This window comes from Megascapheus bottae, chromosome 28, assembly GCF_031878675.1.
Source record: "Megascapheus bottae isolate mThoBot1 chromosome 28, mThoBot2.hap1, whole genome shotgun sequence".
NCBI lineage: Eukaryota > Metazoa > Chordata > Mammalia > Rodentia > Geomyidae > Megascapheus > Megascapheus bottae.
Window position 1 is genome coordinate 16,721,237 of NC_143536.1, and position 15,984 is coordinate 16,737,220.

At 51.4% G+C, this 15,984-nt stretch overlaps 2 protein-coding genes across 3 annotated transcripts in view; one reads left to right on the forward strand and one right to left on the reverse strand.

Annotated features, from left to right (window-relative positions):
• The window catches only part of Rsph14 (radial spoke head 14 homolog), a 76,515-nt gene that overhangs the window by 19,536 nt on the left and 40,995 nt on the right, over window positions 1-15,984 (reverse strand). The window lies entirely within an intron of this gene.
• Window positions 1-15,984, forward strand: part of Gnaz (G protein subunit alpha z) — a 50,831-nt gene that overhangs the window by 9,712 nt on the left and 25,135 nt on the right. Inside the window, exon 2 of the mRNA XM_090320677.1 lies at window positions 12,379-13,576. Within this exon, the coding sequence (XP_090176803.1) occupies window positions 12,854-13,576 (723 nt within the window). The 5' untranslated portion in view covers window positions 12,379-12,853. The remainder of the gene's footprint in view (window positions 1-12,378; window positions 13,577-15,984) is intronic.

Below are 15,984 nucleotides of genomic sequence, written 5' to 3' on the forward strand. Positions count from 1 at the left end.
GAAGGCCCCCTCTCTTCAGCCTTCAATTGACATGTGAGGACTTGGTTCCAAGGGGTTGAATTACCAGCACCTTGGCATCTGATATTTGTAGGCCCATGAGAACAAACAGTCCAACAACCCCGGTGTATGGTGTTTCGACTGTCATGAGCACTGTGGGAGAAGAGGTGTCTTCCCAAATGAGGCATTCAGTGAGGTTTGAGAAGGGACAGTGCTATGGGCGTTTGGATCAAGGTGGTAGGTTTGCATTGTCTATAGGGAAGCAGAGTGGCCTTTGAAGAGGATACATCTGAGCCATCAGATCTGCAGTGGTTCTGGAAGAAAGCTTTCCAGATGGAAGAGCCAGCTATCATGAAGACACTGAATTGAGTAATAGCCGAGGGCATCAAGGGGCCAGCACAGAGCAGAGGGAAGACTGGCAGAGCAGCTAGGTTGACCTAAGAATCCTGGAAGGATTGTGACTCTGGCTCTGAACTCAGATGGGAAAGAACGGAACGCTTCAAGTACAAGGGAAAACCACTGTGTCTTGTTTAATGCTGCTGGAACACTGAGTTCATGGGGCTGTGGACCATAGAATTGCTGTTAAAGTCCAGAAAAGGGGCTGGGCAGTGTGGGCTCTGACTCATGATAACAACCAAAAGCTCTACCTGAGGTCTCTCCTCCCCCCACCCCCCACCCCACCCCACCCCGAGCATACACACACACAAAAGGCCAGAGATGGAGCTGTGTAGAACACTAGCCCTGAGCAAATAGAGCTCAGGGGCAGCTCCCTGGCCCTGAGTTTAAGCCCCAGGACTAGCTTCCAGCCCCCCCCCCCAATAAAAACAAAACAAGTAGAGGGAAAGCATGTTGTATACATACTACTGTGTACTTATGAGAGCTGCAGTGTCAATGGTTCTAGTCCAGCAGTTCATTACTGTATCCCTCACTGAGGGTGTAGATACTCATTGTGTGTCTTCCCTATGCTCTTAAAACCCCTTTTCTTGAAATGACTGGAGGAGATTCTCAGGTAGCCAGCTATAAGGTCCTTCTCCTAGACCAAGGCTCTGTCATAACTGAAACTTCCTGGGCCGCTCGGGTCTTTCCTCTGTAATTTTCTCCCGAACATTCTCCCTCTATTGGTCACGGGCTTAAGAATGTCCACCATGTTTGGCCAATGCCTCTTGAGGATCTTATCAAGTCAGGCTTAGATACTCCTGGGAGAGGCCTGTCACGGATAGGAGGACCAGTGCCAGCACTTAGTGTCACCAGCCAGTACAGGGGCTCCACACTGCTGGCTGCAGAAGGACCCACAGCATTTGACAAATGCATATTCTTCAGTCATGGAGAGACTGTAAACCTACACCTTTCTGAGAGCATCCAGTTTCCTGGGTAAGTTGGGTGTGAGTTTCTTGCATATATAAATGTGGGTATAGGATCCTCAAGAAACAAACTGGGGAAGATCAAGGAAGAAAAGGGGGCAGACAGATGGAAGAGGCTGCTTACCTTCCAGGAGGGACAGAGAGAAAGGGGTTGCAAGGACATAGAGAGGCTCTGGGAAGAAGCCAGACTCTCAGCTGGTCCCATGAAATCCTCAGCAAATAGGGTCTAAGCCTTGAGTTCAAGGGTTGGAGGGTTGGGTAGAACCTGTCCATTTTTATCAACTTATTTACTCCTGGCCCAGGAAAGCATCTGGCCTGATTTCCTCCTGAGTCAGTGTTCTTTTGGTGATGCTATCATCTCTTGTCTGGCCAGCCTTGGTGGCTGTGGGCCAGAACTATTGACACGTGGCTGAGGGTGTCCAGAGCTGGGAGAACACAGGGACACAGGGAAGAGCTTGCTGGAGGTCTCAGATTAGCACAAAAACACACAGCTAAGGCAGAGCTATTGCTAGAGCCATTTAGTAGGGTCTGTTTGTGGATGGGGACAGTAGATAGACTAACTCTGATCATTCTACTTAGATCCTAGTTCTGAAATAAGCAGAGAGATTGGAGGAGGCAAAGAAAGGGAGAGATTATGGAGAGATCCAGATTATGAATGAGGCAGAGAATGCAGGACAGAGGAGCCAACCTAGTAGCCTAGGCCCTGAGTTGGGTGAGTGCAAAGAACCCCAAAACATTTCCCTTATCAGTAATATCTTACACATGCATATGCTGTCATTTTTTCAAACATTTCATTTGTGATAAATGAAATGCAGAGTCATTTACAAGCCTTACAGAAAACTGGTGAGACACCCTTTTCCCTCTGGCATCAGCTTGCTGGATGAATCCTCGACGGAAGGCTTCCTGGCTGGTGTCCATAGCTAACTGAGCACCCAGGCCAGTGGACAGCCTCTGATACCTTCCAAGATCTTCTTTCACCCTTGGTGTCAGCTGTGTTTGTCCTAAACCTGTTGTCCTTGAATATCACATAATGATAAGATGAATATCAAATAGGCTGTAAAAATGAGAGTAGATACGTTGGAAAGCCTCAAGAGCTATGGTTTGGTGTGGGCAAATAGTTACAGGTTTGGGGACAGAAAATTCTAACAACATAGGGTTTGAATTCTGATTACTTTGCCACTTCACTGATGTTGGAGAAAGTTAAGTAGATGCACATGGGGGCCTGTGCACCAGGAAAAGGCCTTGACCCTGGGTCTGTCTGCACTGAAGTATTCGAATGAACCTGTGTCTGTTTTGCATGCAACTAAAGCATGTAAAGCCCTTGTTAGGACTTCCTAATGTAATACATTTTTCAGCCCACAACTCCAACTCTGAGGGTAATTTCTGGTCATTAATAGATATGAGAGCCAGGCATTGCCGACCCACATCTGTAATCCTAGCTATTCAGAAGGCTCAGATCTGAGGATCTTACTTCAAAGCCATCTTGGGCAGAAAGGTCTCATGAGACTTTTATCTCCAATTACCAAAATGTCAAAAGTGGTAGAGAGCTAGCCTTGCACAAGCTGTGAGAAGAAGCAGGGTAGAAGCTTCAGGAGAACTGTGGCCCCACATGTGAGAAGGAGCTAATAACTGTTGGCTTTGAAGTCTTTGACTAGCTTGCAGCTATGGAAGGCCAGAGAAGTGCCTGCTTTAGGAGTGTGTAGGGAGTAGAAGCCAGAGGGCAAGAAGAAGTAGGGAACCTGACAGGAAGACCTGGGTCTGAGTCCCTGAGATGAAAGCCTAAAGAGCCATCTGTGTACCAGCAGAGATCTAAGGTCCAAGGCATGATATGGTTGTACTCTGGTGCGACCATTCTGTTGCAGGCTCCTGGGAGAGGTCATGTTAGGTAACCCTCAAAAGGAAGTACTGGGAAGCTTTGAGCACTGCATATTTTTTGGTATTCATCCATCTACCCATCCATCTGTTCCGCAAATTTTTTACACAGCACCTGCTTTGAGGGAAATAGATCTGACAATTAGGGCAGAGGGGCAGAGCAGAAGCCCAGACTGGCTCCCAGTGGATGCTAGGAGAACCATACATACAGTCTGGTCCGGGCTAGGCTCACCACCAGTTCTATGCCACCCCTTGGTTCAAGGTCACGTGACCCTGAGTGGCAAAGTTGAGGCTGAGTACCCTGACCTTGCCCAAAGAGGACATTTGCAACCAGGTGGACAGGCAAAGCCCTGTGGGCACAGGAGTAGGGAAATGCAGCCAGCAAGGCAGGAGCCTCTTTTCATTCCTCTAGTTTCTGAGAGGGTGGCCTACCCTAGTCTTTTGCCCGGTGACATTGGCATTAGCATGAGTAGTTTTCATCTCTTCAGGAAGATGTGGCTTTTGTTGTGTCAAAAGCCTGAAGCCATCAGGCCCTTCCTACAGGTAGCCACACAAAGAATCTGTGTCCGTGTGGGCACAGGTTGCTAGTGACCATGTCTGAAAGGGGGAGAGGGCAGCGGGGTGCTGGTGACAGTGTCAGGAAGAGGAAAATGCAGTGCGGTGCTGGTAGCTGTGTTCATACGATGAACACAACAGAATGTGTTGGGATGCTGGTGGCTGTGTCCATGAGATGGGGAGAATGCAGTGGGATGCTTGGGGCAGAGTTCATGAGAGGGGCAGGCTGCTGATGGCTGGGTCTATTGGCAGAGGCAGTGAAATGGGCCATATCTGTGGCAGGTCACAGTGGGGTGATATGCTGGAGGCTGTGGCCATGAGAGAAGGACAATATAGTGGGACTCTGGTGGTGGCACCCCAGGTACTCACTGAGCACCTGCTTCTTACTGGCACTGCTTGGTGCTGGGCGGAAGCCTTGAGTGCAAGGCAGTCCTGCCCTTCTCCCTGGGGCCTAGTGGGGAGCTGGAGAGCCAGCCATTCAGAGGGGACATTTCATATAGCTGAGCTGGAAAAGCAGGGAATATTTGTCTCCACCTGCCAGACAAGCATGGGTTCAGTGCTTTTATCCAGTGTGTAGCCTTCCCAACAGGGGTCCACATACCATTACACGCTGCAATGTGTAGAGGCTGCAACATGGAAGACCTTCTCCCTGGTCCCAGAGCCCAGACAGCCTCATGCTATCCTACGGAGAACCTAACCCTGCACTACCCTGCCCAAGAGCACTGGGTCTGTCCACGTCAACTACCTGCTCCAGGTGTGAGCCTCAAAAGCTTTTGGAGGGCAGTTCTCATGCTTGGAACCCCACCTATGAGATGCGGATATGGTTTCCGGAGGCTTTTCCCTTGGACTGCTATGAGCCCTAGAAAACATATACTGTATGTCTTGCTGCTCTGTCTGTTGGAACAGCTCTAGAAGTTATTCTGGCCCTTTGTGTCCTCAGCTGTTTCTCACTCGTGCCTTTCTGCATCTTCCTCCTATTCTGATCTCCATAGCACTGGCCTTTCTTTGTCAGGCACATCCTGACTGACTTGCTCCTGATCCTCCCAATAAGCACACCAGCGCCTAACACACATGCACAGCCTCCCCTCAACCCTGCCCCTGCTCTTCTTTGCCCCAAGCAGGACCACTCACACTGGTGTTGAAGTCCAAGAGGGTACAGTATTGTTCCTCACCAGCTGATTGATTGCTCATCCACACAGATCTAAGGGTGGACAGCCTCAAGCTGATGTGCATGCGCTGGATTATTTAAGAGGAGTCAGCAGAGCAGTGGAGGACACCCTGCTGAACAGGCCAGTGGAACTGAGCCAGAGGAGATGACCCACTTTTCTGTGACAAGAGGCCTGAGGGTGAGAAGTATTGGCAGTTTTAACATATACCATGGCCTGAGAGTCCCATCCTAATGGTGTCCCAACAGAGAGGCTCTCTGTAGCTCCAAGCTTCTGAGCACCCCAGCCATATTTCCAGGACACAGTGGGGTAGAACCCAGATTCTCAGAGCAAGGCAGTTATGACTGTGGTCAGAGACCATAGCTGTTCTAGCCTTTCTTATGAGGAAGTTAATCCTTTTGATTTCTCTCTCACAGTCCTTTACCTTTGAGGAAAAAGTCCCAGTTTGGTGTCTCTGTGACTCGTTTGCCTCCAACAGGTGCTAATCTCTGTTGTTTAACAAGCAACAAGCCGCCTTGCCCGGTCCTCATGCAGCAAAAGCAGTTCCTTTACACTGTTGTATAGTTCTGATGACTTCATTTTTTTTTTCATGAGTACCTGGCTTTCCATTTAAGCTGAATATGGAGTTGTTTTTAAAGTACAGTTTAAGTTAAAGAGAGAGAGAGAGAGAGAGAGAGAGAGAGAGAGAGAGAGAGAGAGAGAGAGAGAACATTTAAAAAAAATTGAGTAGGGGCCAGGAGTTTGGCCTAGTGGTAGAGTTCTTGCCTAGCATGCACAAAGACCCTGGTTTGATTCCTCAGTACCACATACATAGAAAAAAGCCGGAAGTGGTACTGAGGCTCAAGTGGTAGAGCTCTAGCCTTGAGAAAGTCCAAGGACAGTGCTCAGGCCCTGAGCTCAAGCCCAGGACTGGCAAAAAAAAAAAAATTGAGTAGTAAATAACAGCAGGTAATAGCCAGGCAAGGTTAGGCTAAATGCTGGGTGTGCTACGGGGGTAGAGGCCTGGGTCAAGCCTGGTCTCTCAGCTAGAAGACCCTGAGGAAGTTTCCTCCACTATTCAAACCTTAGTTTCTACATCTGCAAAGATCTAGTTACCTCCCAGGCCTATTTTTACATGTGTACAAGCACAGCAAGCAGGCATCTCAATGGCAGAAGCAAGGTTTGCTAGAGATTCAGTTATCCCCTGAATGTCTCTAGCTCAGCACTTGCTGTCCCCTGGTAGCCAAAGGATGCAAAGCACAGCTAAGCTCCAGATGGGATCCATGGTCTTCTCCCCAACCCCACTCTGCCAGTCTCCCTGATAAACATGTCCAGTGCTCAGCCAACAGCTGTCCCCTTCTGTCTTGAGAACACATATGGATGGTTCTATTAAGAGACATTCCAATGATATGCATGGGACTTCTGGCTGGAGAGGGAAACCTCAACCCTAGAGAGGGTCTTTGCTTCTTAGGAAGAAGCTGGCAGGGAAGGGATGTTAGAACCAGCAGGAGAGCCAGACAGCACTAAGGTCACCTGGCCTGAGAGACCACTGAGAAGTGGCTGTCGTGAGGAAATGCCTTGCAGGCCCAGGCCAGGCTCCGGGAAAACCCCTGAGAATGTGCGATATGCCAGCTGCAAGCAGAGAGTGCTGTTCCAGTAAGCCAGGCGTGAAAGGGCAGTGGAAAATGTTTCCTTAGAAGAGGGAAGGAAACTGATTATCAGTGGTGGCTGAGGGCACAGGCTTTTCCGGACTTTTTTTTTTTTCTGCCAGTCCTGGGCTTGAGCTCAGGGCCCGAGTACTTGGAGACTTTCTTAAGGCTAGAGCTCTACCACTTGAGCCTCAGCTCCATTTCCAGCTTTTTTCTATGTATGTGATACCGAGGAATCAAACTTGGATCTTCATGCATGCTAGGCAAGCACTCTACCACTAGGCCAAACTCCCGGCCCCCGGATGTTTTTTTTTTTAAGACAAGTCTCACTGTGTAGCCCAGGCTGGCCTGTAACTTGTGACCCTTCTGCCTCTGCCTCTGCCTCTGCCTCAGTTGCAGATGAGTGCTAAGATTACAGACATGGGCCAAGACACATGTGCCAGTCAGATTTCTAAATTAGTTAATGGTGGAAGCCAACTTGGGGATGGTAATACTGAAGGTTTATGAATCCAGTTTAAAAGAAGGGGGTTAGAAATACCTAGAAGGGGGCCTGGAGTTTGGCCTAGTGGTAGAGTGCTTGCCTAGTATGCATGAAGACCCCGGTTCAATTCCTCGGTACCACTGTACATAGAAAAGCTGGAAATGGTGCTGTGGCTAAAGTGGTAGAGCTCTAGCTTTAGAGAAAGCCTAAGGACAATGCTCAGGCCCTGAGTTCAAGCCCTGAGACTGGCAAAAGTAGAGAAGAAGAAGAGAGAGAGAGACAGAGAAAGAGGGAGAGAGAGAGAGAGAGACAGAGGGAGGGAGGGAAGGAAGAAGGAAGGAGGGGCCTAGAAGGATGAGCTCAGGATTTTAGGCTTATACACTGGCCTGAGAGGCCAGCAATATGTGAATTGCCCACATGGCTCAATGGTGTAGGCTCAGGAAAGTCTGGGTACATTCCCCCTGTTGTTCCTGCACACAGAAGCACCAGCTAACTGAGGCTGGGAGTCTTCCCACTTTGTCTGATATCCTTGTTGGAGGAGATGAAGAACAACCACCCTAGGGCCTCTCTTTGCCCACACTGGATCACACAGAGTAGCCATTGGTATCCAGGGGTGGAATTGACAAGTGGAAGGGCCACTGCTGCCAGGACAGGTGCCCTAGCAAACAAAGGCAGGGGATGGGTGGGTAGTGCTGTCAAAGATCTTGGCCTCTGAGGGGCTTCTAGGCATGCTCAGGGACAGTCAGGCACAGACAGCCAAGGGTAGCTTCTGTGGAACACCACCAGTCCCCATGCTGGGACTGGACATACTGTAAGCCACGGCCTGGCTGGGCACAGGACAGCAGAAACACAAGGACTCAAGGTATGTGGTGACAGAGGAACTGGAAGGCCATTAGCGTGGCAGGGGTAAGGGTTCTTCATCGGGGTTGGCCAGCTAAGTGCCCTCGTGTTAGGCCTCAGACGTGACCAACCATGTCTCATCTAGTCACGGTTGAGTACTGGCTATCTCTTCAGTGAGGACAAGCCCCCCCTTCCTGGGAGAGACTCTGTGGGTGGAGCACTTTCCATTGGCCAGTCTGGATGTGATGCAGGCTTTTCCTACCTCTAAGGACAGAGGGGAGTGTGGCAAGCACCTGGTCTGGAGAGTGAGAGGCTGGGATGCTTGTCCCTCAGGATGTTGGGGTGCTGGTGAGGGAGCCTGCCTATAAGCTGATAAGTCTTTCCACTCTAGATCGCCTCTGGCTTAGCCTGGCTTGGGCAGCAGCGCCTCCATGACCTTGGCTGCGTTCCCCCACCTCATGGGGGCCAACTCACTGGCAGCTGCAGATGAAGCCCTAGGAGATACTTTCTGGGGAGAGGTGTGGGATGAGAGTGTGGGACAGGTCAGAGCTGGAGTTCTACAAGCCTGGCCCTGTCCTGGTGGGTTCACAACAGCCATGAATGTTGTATGCTCAGGGAGGGTGAAGCCTGCAGGGTGGCAGGTCATGGGGACAGGTTCAGGTTAGGGGAGAGCAGTTATAACTAGTATAAAGAACATCAGGAGGAAGTTGCACTGTGGCTCAAGGGGTAGGGTGGTAGCCTTGAACTGAAGAGCTCAGGGACAACAGCCAGGTCCAGAGTTCAAGTCCCACAACTGACCACAAAAAAAAAAAAGAGCATCATGAAGCCAGGAGCGGTGGCTCATGCCTGTAATCCTAGCTACTCAGGAGGCTGAGATCTGAGGATTGTGGGTCAAAGCCAGCCCAGGTAGAAAAGTCTGTGAGACTCTTATTTCTAGTCAACCACTAAAAAACTGAAAGTGGCCCTGTGGATCCAGTGAAAGAGCCTTGAGCTGGCCTTGAGCTGAAGAACTCAGGGACAGCACCCAGGCCCAGAGTTCAAGCCCCACAACCAACAACAACAACAAAAAAGAGCCTCTCGGATTCTAGGCCCCTGGGAAAGGTGACAGCACTGTCCCTCCACAGCTGTGCCTCTGTGCTGGCTCAAGGTCATTATTCTGTCCCAGAAACAGACCAGAGGAGCCTACATCTGAAAAAAGTAGCATGGTGTAAGGACAGCCAGCCTGCCAGTTGGGGAATAAGGACCAGGGGTCAGGGACCCAGGAGACAGATCAGAGGAGTCTTAAAAAGGACAGTCCATGTGTGTGATAAAGAGTGCCCCTGGGACTAGAGTAAGGGTCTTTCAGGGGCTTGGAGAATGAGCCCTGGAGTCAGTGGCTAGGATAAAATTGGTCTCCTGAGATCTCAGGAACTAGAGCAGGACAGCCACACACAGGACAGGGCAGAATGGGCTGGCTGGACTCACTGATGGGTGTAGTACACACATTTGGACTGAGCTCCCGCCATAGCAGGGCAGGGTCCCGCACTGGAGGGACAGCTGACAGTTCCCCCCAACACCTGCCACTTCTTGCCAGTATCTTCAAAAATGCCCTCGTGCTTGCAGCCCACCTGCCAGGCCTTGAGACCTTTTTAATATCCAGCCACTGTTCTGTCACCAGGCATTGCCCACCCCACAGCTCCTGCAGCATCTCTGTGCTGATACTACTTGCCCAGCCTTTGCCACATCATCACCTTCTCTCGTGGATATCCATCCACAGTAACTCCTCCAGTCTAGCCTCAGCCCAAGAGCTAGAGGGCAGGCCATGGCACACTGCACTTGAACCTTGGCTTCTGATTGGCAGATTGCCTTTCCACCAGCTGTACTTCATGACCCTCAGACTAGCCAGGCATATTCCTATCTCGGGTGCTTTGCATTGGCAGTGGTCTCCTTATCACCTGTTTATGGACATGTCACCTGTTGAGATGCTGGCCCCACCCACCTTTGTAGATGTGCAACCTGCATCCCCACCCGTTGTTCTGCTTATCTAGATGTCTGTTCAGTACCTTCTGTCACTCACTGTTTATACTGTCCATGGTCTAACTCCGCTCTTCCCTAGTTGGACAAACTCAAGGACTAGGTTTTTGTCTTGCTTAGCAACGCAAACTTCTCCTCCCCCAGCCCACTGCCAAATACCACATTGTGCAAAGTAATAGGAGCTCTTAGTCCATCTCTTTCCAGCCCCAACTGTCATGTAAAGAGCTGGTCCCTCCTTTCAATAACCACCTCTGTCCCTAGACACCACATGGAACCACCCCATTACACGTGCAACTGCACACACACCCAGAGGAGTGTACCCCTCGCTGTCACAAGCATGCCCTGGCCCTCATGGCTTAAAACTCTTCAGAGATTTCTTCTTCCTCTTTGATAAAGAAGACCAAAGCCTCAGTGGGGCTTTTCTTTTGCCTCTTCCTCTCAACTTTTACCTCTGTCCTTTCTCAGTGCTTACTGACACATGCCCAAATATATCACATGGAGAGGCTACCCCCTAGTTCCAGACCTAGCTTCTGTCCACACAGGCCTGCCTGCCTTACAAAGGTAGAGACCACACAAAGTTGTCTTCTCTCCTAGTCTGGAGGGCAGAGAAAGGCCCACAGGGAGGGAGACACAGTGCAGGGAGATGCTAGTGGTCAAAGAGGGGAAAGGGAGGGAGGGAGACCCACTGGTAGGGAGGCACTGAGCAGGAGCTGACCTGTGAAAAGTAGGCAAAGTACTAACCAGAAGCCAAGAGGAATTCTCTGTAGGCAAGAGTCACTGATAATGACAAGGGAGAATTGAGTAGTAACTGCTACAGACTGGCACTTGCTAGTCTGGTGAAGGCTGGGTGAATACTTGGCCAACAACCATGTATAAAATACGCCTTCCCTGAGAACCTCAGGTTTTATCTAGGGAGAGAGGTGGCATCAAAAAATACTATTGGAGGAAGATATGCCAAGACACGGTAGCTGAGAGAAGTCAGGATCTAGAGCCAGGGAGAAATGTGGCACCCCAGGACCAGTTGAGAGCAGGATCACTGGGATTTGTAGTAGGTGTACAAGGGATATGAAATAAAGTGGGGTACAGATAACAGCTAGCTGGATGATCTGAGGGTTTTGAACCAGGGTGGAGAGTGAAGATTTTTTCCAACACTACCTAGAGACAAACAGAGGCCCTCTGCTGTCAGGGCTTGTCTGCCATGGGTCTTCCCACGATGACTGTGCTAGGATGACTGTTGAGAGAATACCAGGAAGGAAACCAAGACGTATGCTGTATCCGGTACCACCCTGGGCTCCCTTCCAGTCAGGGGCAGAAGCCCCTGGGTGGTGGCCTAGCTCTACCATCCAGAACATCACACAGGTGTTCTACAGTGTATTCCTCTCCCTGTCTGGTCAACAGGTAGTTTTCAGAAGCCTGGGTGCCATAGACCTGCCAACCGACAGGTACAGCTATACCTCATGTTAGTATGTTGGCCTAATCAGAGTGAGAAGAGGAAGGCGCTGGGCTGCTCCATCATGCCTGGACCTAGCAACTCCCACTGCCTATCTCACCTTCCCAGTCACACTTCCCCATGTCACCTGTTTTGTTGACTCTGTCCCCTTCCTGAATCCTAGCTTCCCTTATCCCACCAGAAATGAGACCCCCCCCCCACCTCTGCCCCTTATCAAGGCCTAACCCCCACCCCCAACTGCTGTCACTCAGGCACTCAATGGACCCCTGGTCTGCAGCCTGCTGCTTGCTTTGGCACTGTTTGCTTATGAGTTGACCCATATGGGCCCAGAGTTTGGCCTAGTGGTAGAGTGCTTGCCTAGCATGCACAAAGACCCGGGTTCGATTCCTCGTTACCGCATACATAAAAAAAAAAGTTGGAAGTGGTGCTGTGGCTCAAATGGTAGAGCTCTGGTCTTGAGAAAGCCCAAGGATAGCGCTCATGCCCTGAGTTCAAGCCCCAGGACTGGGGGCGGGGGGGGAGGGGGAAGCTGACCCACAGATTGCCTTGAGGGCAGGCAGGACAAGATCTCCCTCCAGACACATCCTGGGGAACAAGGCCTCCTTCAGGCAGGACCCCAGTCAGGACCACATTTTAAATAGAGTAGGACTGACCTCCCTCAGTGCTGTGGAAGAATGGGAGTCCAGGGCTTCATAGCAGGGAGGCTCAGGGAAGGTGAGGCCAGCCAAGTCAGCAGGCAGGGAGACTCAGCAGAGTGGAGTCCACCGTAGAGGCAGGCAGGTGGGGTATTGAACACTAATTCCCTTCCCTCGTGCACCTGGCTTCAAACAGTCTCGGCAGAGAGCAAGGCAAGGAGATTGGTATTCTGGGTTTACCGTGGGTTGGTCACTATCCTTACAACACCCCCAGAACATCGGACATGTTGGATTATCCCTGTGTCGTCTCAGATCTGTGGGCTTCTCCCTTTCCCTGTCCACCTCATGGGAGCTGGCTCATGCTGTTCTCTGTTTGGCAGGTGAAAGGCCGGATGCAACACAGGGAGCTGGAGCAGCCTGAGGCAGGGGGGCCACCAGGAGTGCAGGGCCCTCCAGCCGCGCTTAGCAGCATCTCCACAGCAACCAGCGACCAGACGGCAGCAGCCTAGGCAGACGCAAGAGGACTACTTCCCACCGTGGCCAAGGAATGACAGCGGCAAATCAGGCCACAGCACTGACAAGGGAGGTGGAGTGTCACTAGAGGGGAGGGTGCGGCCACCGCCCCGCTGCACAGAGCGCCATGCCGGCTGGAGAAGAGGCACTGGGGCAGAGGCTGCAGTGTGCCTCAGTTTTGCCCACCGTTTTGCCTTGAACACTCCCAAGGCACCTGGCTCTCGTCTGCTGGACACACCAACCCACATTTCAGCATCTGTCATTGCAGCCATCCCTGCTTGGTGGCCAGAGGGAGAGGTGCACAGCCTGTGCTCCCACATCTGGGTCTGCCGCTGCCGGACCATGGGATGTCGGCAAAGCTCAGAGGAGAAAGAGGCAGCGCGGCGGTCCCGGAGAATCGACCGCCACCTGCGCTCAGAGAGCCAGCGGCAGCGCCGCGAGATCAAACTGCTCCTGCTGGGTACTAGCAACTCAGGCAAGAGCACCATAGTCAAACAGATGAAGATCATCCACAGCGGTGGCTTTAACCTGGAGGCCTGCAAGGAGTACAAACCCCTCATCATCTATAACGCCATTGACTCGCTGACCCGCATCATCCGGGCCCTGGCTGCCCTCAAAATTGACTTCCACAACCCAGATCGTGCATACGATGCTGTGCAGCTCTTTGCACTGACTGGTCCAGCGGAGAGCAAGGGAGAGATCACACCCGAGCTGCTGGGTGTCATGCGCCGGCTGTGGGCTGACCCCGGGGCACAGGCCTGCTTTGGCCGCTCGAGTGAGTACCACCTGGAGGACAATGCAGCCTACTACCTGAATGACCTGGAGCGCATCGCCGCACCAGACTACATCCCCACCGTGGAGGACATCCTGCGCTCCCGGGACATGACCACGGGTATCGTGGAGAACAAGTTCACCTTCAAGGAGCTCACGTTTAAGATGGTAGATGTGGGGGGGCAGAGGTCAGAGCGCAAAAAGTGGATCCACTGCTTCGAAGGTGTCACGGCCATCATCTTCTGTGTGGAACTCAGTGGCTATGACCTGAAGCTCTACGAAGATAACCAGACGGTGAGTAGAGCCCAGGTTTCTGTGCTTGCTCCTGCTGTGTTGGGTGGACTCGTGGAGGCAGGGAGAGGCCGTAGCTGGACTGGTCCAGCCATACGATGCCTGTGATGGCTCCAGCAAGATAGGGGTGAGTGTACCCCTTGTGTGCTCAGGGAACATAGTGTGGAGCACAGCAGGTCTTGGACCTGCCAAGATGTCAGCCATGGAGGGGTACCCTGGGCAAGCAGGGCCATGCTGGGCTTAGGGGCCTCATTTTGATCTAGCTGACCATGTGACATTCCTTCCTAAAGTTGTGACAGCCCTGAGCTCCACAAAAGGTGAAGCCTTACCTTTCTTCATGAGGTATGGCCTCCCTCCATGAGTGGCAGGTGCCCACATGGCATATGCTGGCCCTAGGTTCTCGGCTTGCTCCTGTCTCAGTGCTGTGAATGGACCCGTGCCTAAACTATGGCACCCACAGTACAAGAGAGTACAAGACCTGACTAGGCCTCATTTTGGTCCACATCGTCTCCTGGCAAATCCTTGAAGTTTCTACCAGTGCCAAATAGCCTGTGGGTCCTAGACATAGTTTTCACAGCTGCAACCCCATGTTGAACCTATGCATTTGTATAATGGCGGAGTAAAGAATGTTGAATCTGGGGTCCTGGTGCCGGGGTGGGTGTTGGATTCTTTGGAGTTCTCGGCCTAGGCTGAGAAACACTGGGGGAGGATCAGAGTCATGAAATAGATGAGGATGACTCGAGGGAGAACTGAACCCAGTGTTGAGCTATTTAGGGGCTTGAGAAAAGAGGGGGGAGAGAGAGAGAGAGAGAGAGAGAGAGAGAGAGAGAGAGAGAGAGAGAGAGAGAGAGAGAGAGAGAGAGAGAGAAAGGGAGAGAGAAAGGGAGAGAGGTGTTCTGGTGTTCCTGGAAAGGAGATGGTCAGCCAGCATGCACAAGTCTAATTAAGTCTTGAAATACCTGGAGTTCTCAAGAGTAGCAGCAGTGGAAGCCGTGTAGCCAGACAAGTGACCAGCATGGCCAGGCTCAGACCATGCTAGAGCTGTCCTGGTCAGCAGAGTTTGTATACCAGGTCAACACTCAGGACCTGCTGCTAAGAGAAAAGACCTTTAAGTCTGCAGGTCAGTAAAATGGATCAAACAGGAAGTCCTGGAGCATCTGTGGGTGAGGCTGTGGGTGCCCTGGAACGCAGAGAAAGTAATGGTACAGGTAGAGGTGGGCATGGCTCCTCCACTGAGTCTTGTTAAAGCAGGTGGCAGTTTTAATCTTGGAGCTCGTCCAGTCATTCAACTTCAGCCTGTACCCCTTCTCCAAGGAAGTCAATAGAAAGGCTGCAGGATATGACCACAATGCTGAGGGCCTGAGCATTCTTCTGGGCAGAGAGGGTGAGTGGCCTTTTGTCAGGAGACAGTGACAGCGGGAGTCAAACCTCTGAGTGTTGATGGTAGCCACAGTACGTCTAGGTCAGGTGATAAGTCTCAGGCGTCCCAGTTGTGTCCCTCTAGGAGTAAATGGTCTTTAGGGTTTAGCTTCTTTTATTCCTCTGCTGTCTCACCTGAGCATTATGTGGCTCCTGAAGAGACGACATCCCAACAGGTGAGCAAGATGAGGCTCTTTTGATGAGGCACCACTGCAAAGTAGCTGGGCTGGGCCTGAGAGATGGTGTCATGGCAGTTCTGTCAGCCATATTGTAGTCAGCAGTCAGACAGTCTCAAGCTCCTGTTCACTTCTGCTATTCCCTGGGGCTGACTAGAAACTCTTCTCAAGACCTAGATCCACATGGGCTGCCCCTCGCTCATCTCCAGGGTGTGTGCATGGCAAATCCCCTCCAAGGCAGGCCTGGTCCCAGCCCATCCTTGGCAGCCTGTACCACAGGTGTGCCTGGATCCAGGAGGCCTCGACACCAAGTTTCATGGAAGAATTGTCATCTCTGCACTCTGAAAATGTCAGTGAGTGGCAGTCTCTTCAAAGATGAGTCCAAGGCCAGATTTTCGCCTGCTCCGGGACCTTATGTTTTACTTGGCCTATGCCACTTCCTCCTACTCCAGGTTCCATTCATTACACGCTCCTTTTACTCTCATAGCTCCTTTCTGTCCAGTCTTAAGCTCGTGATCATGTTTGCTAGGCTAGCATTTTACCACTTGGACTATATCTCCAGCACAGCTTTCTGCTGGTTATTTTAGAGATGAAATCGAGTAAACTTCTCTGCCTAGGCTGACCTCAAACCTCCATCCTCCAAATCTCAGCCTCCTGAGTATCTAGGATTACAGGAAAGAGCCACCACTACCTAGCCCCCTGTGATCTCTATGAGGCCCATATGTGTCTCCTGGAGAATCCAGGCTCTGAAGTGGTGTTAGGGCATTTTCTAAAGGAAGAGGCTGGCAACTGGAACACACACACACACACACACAC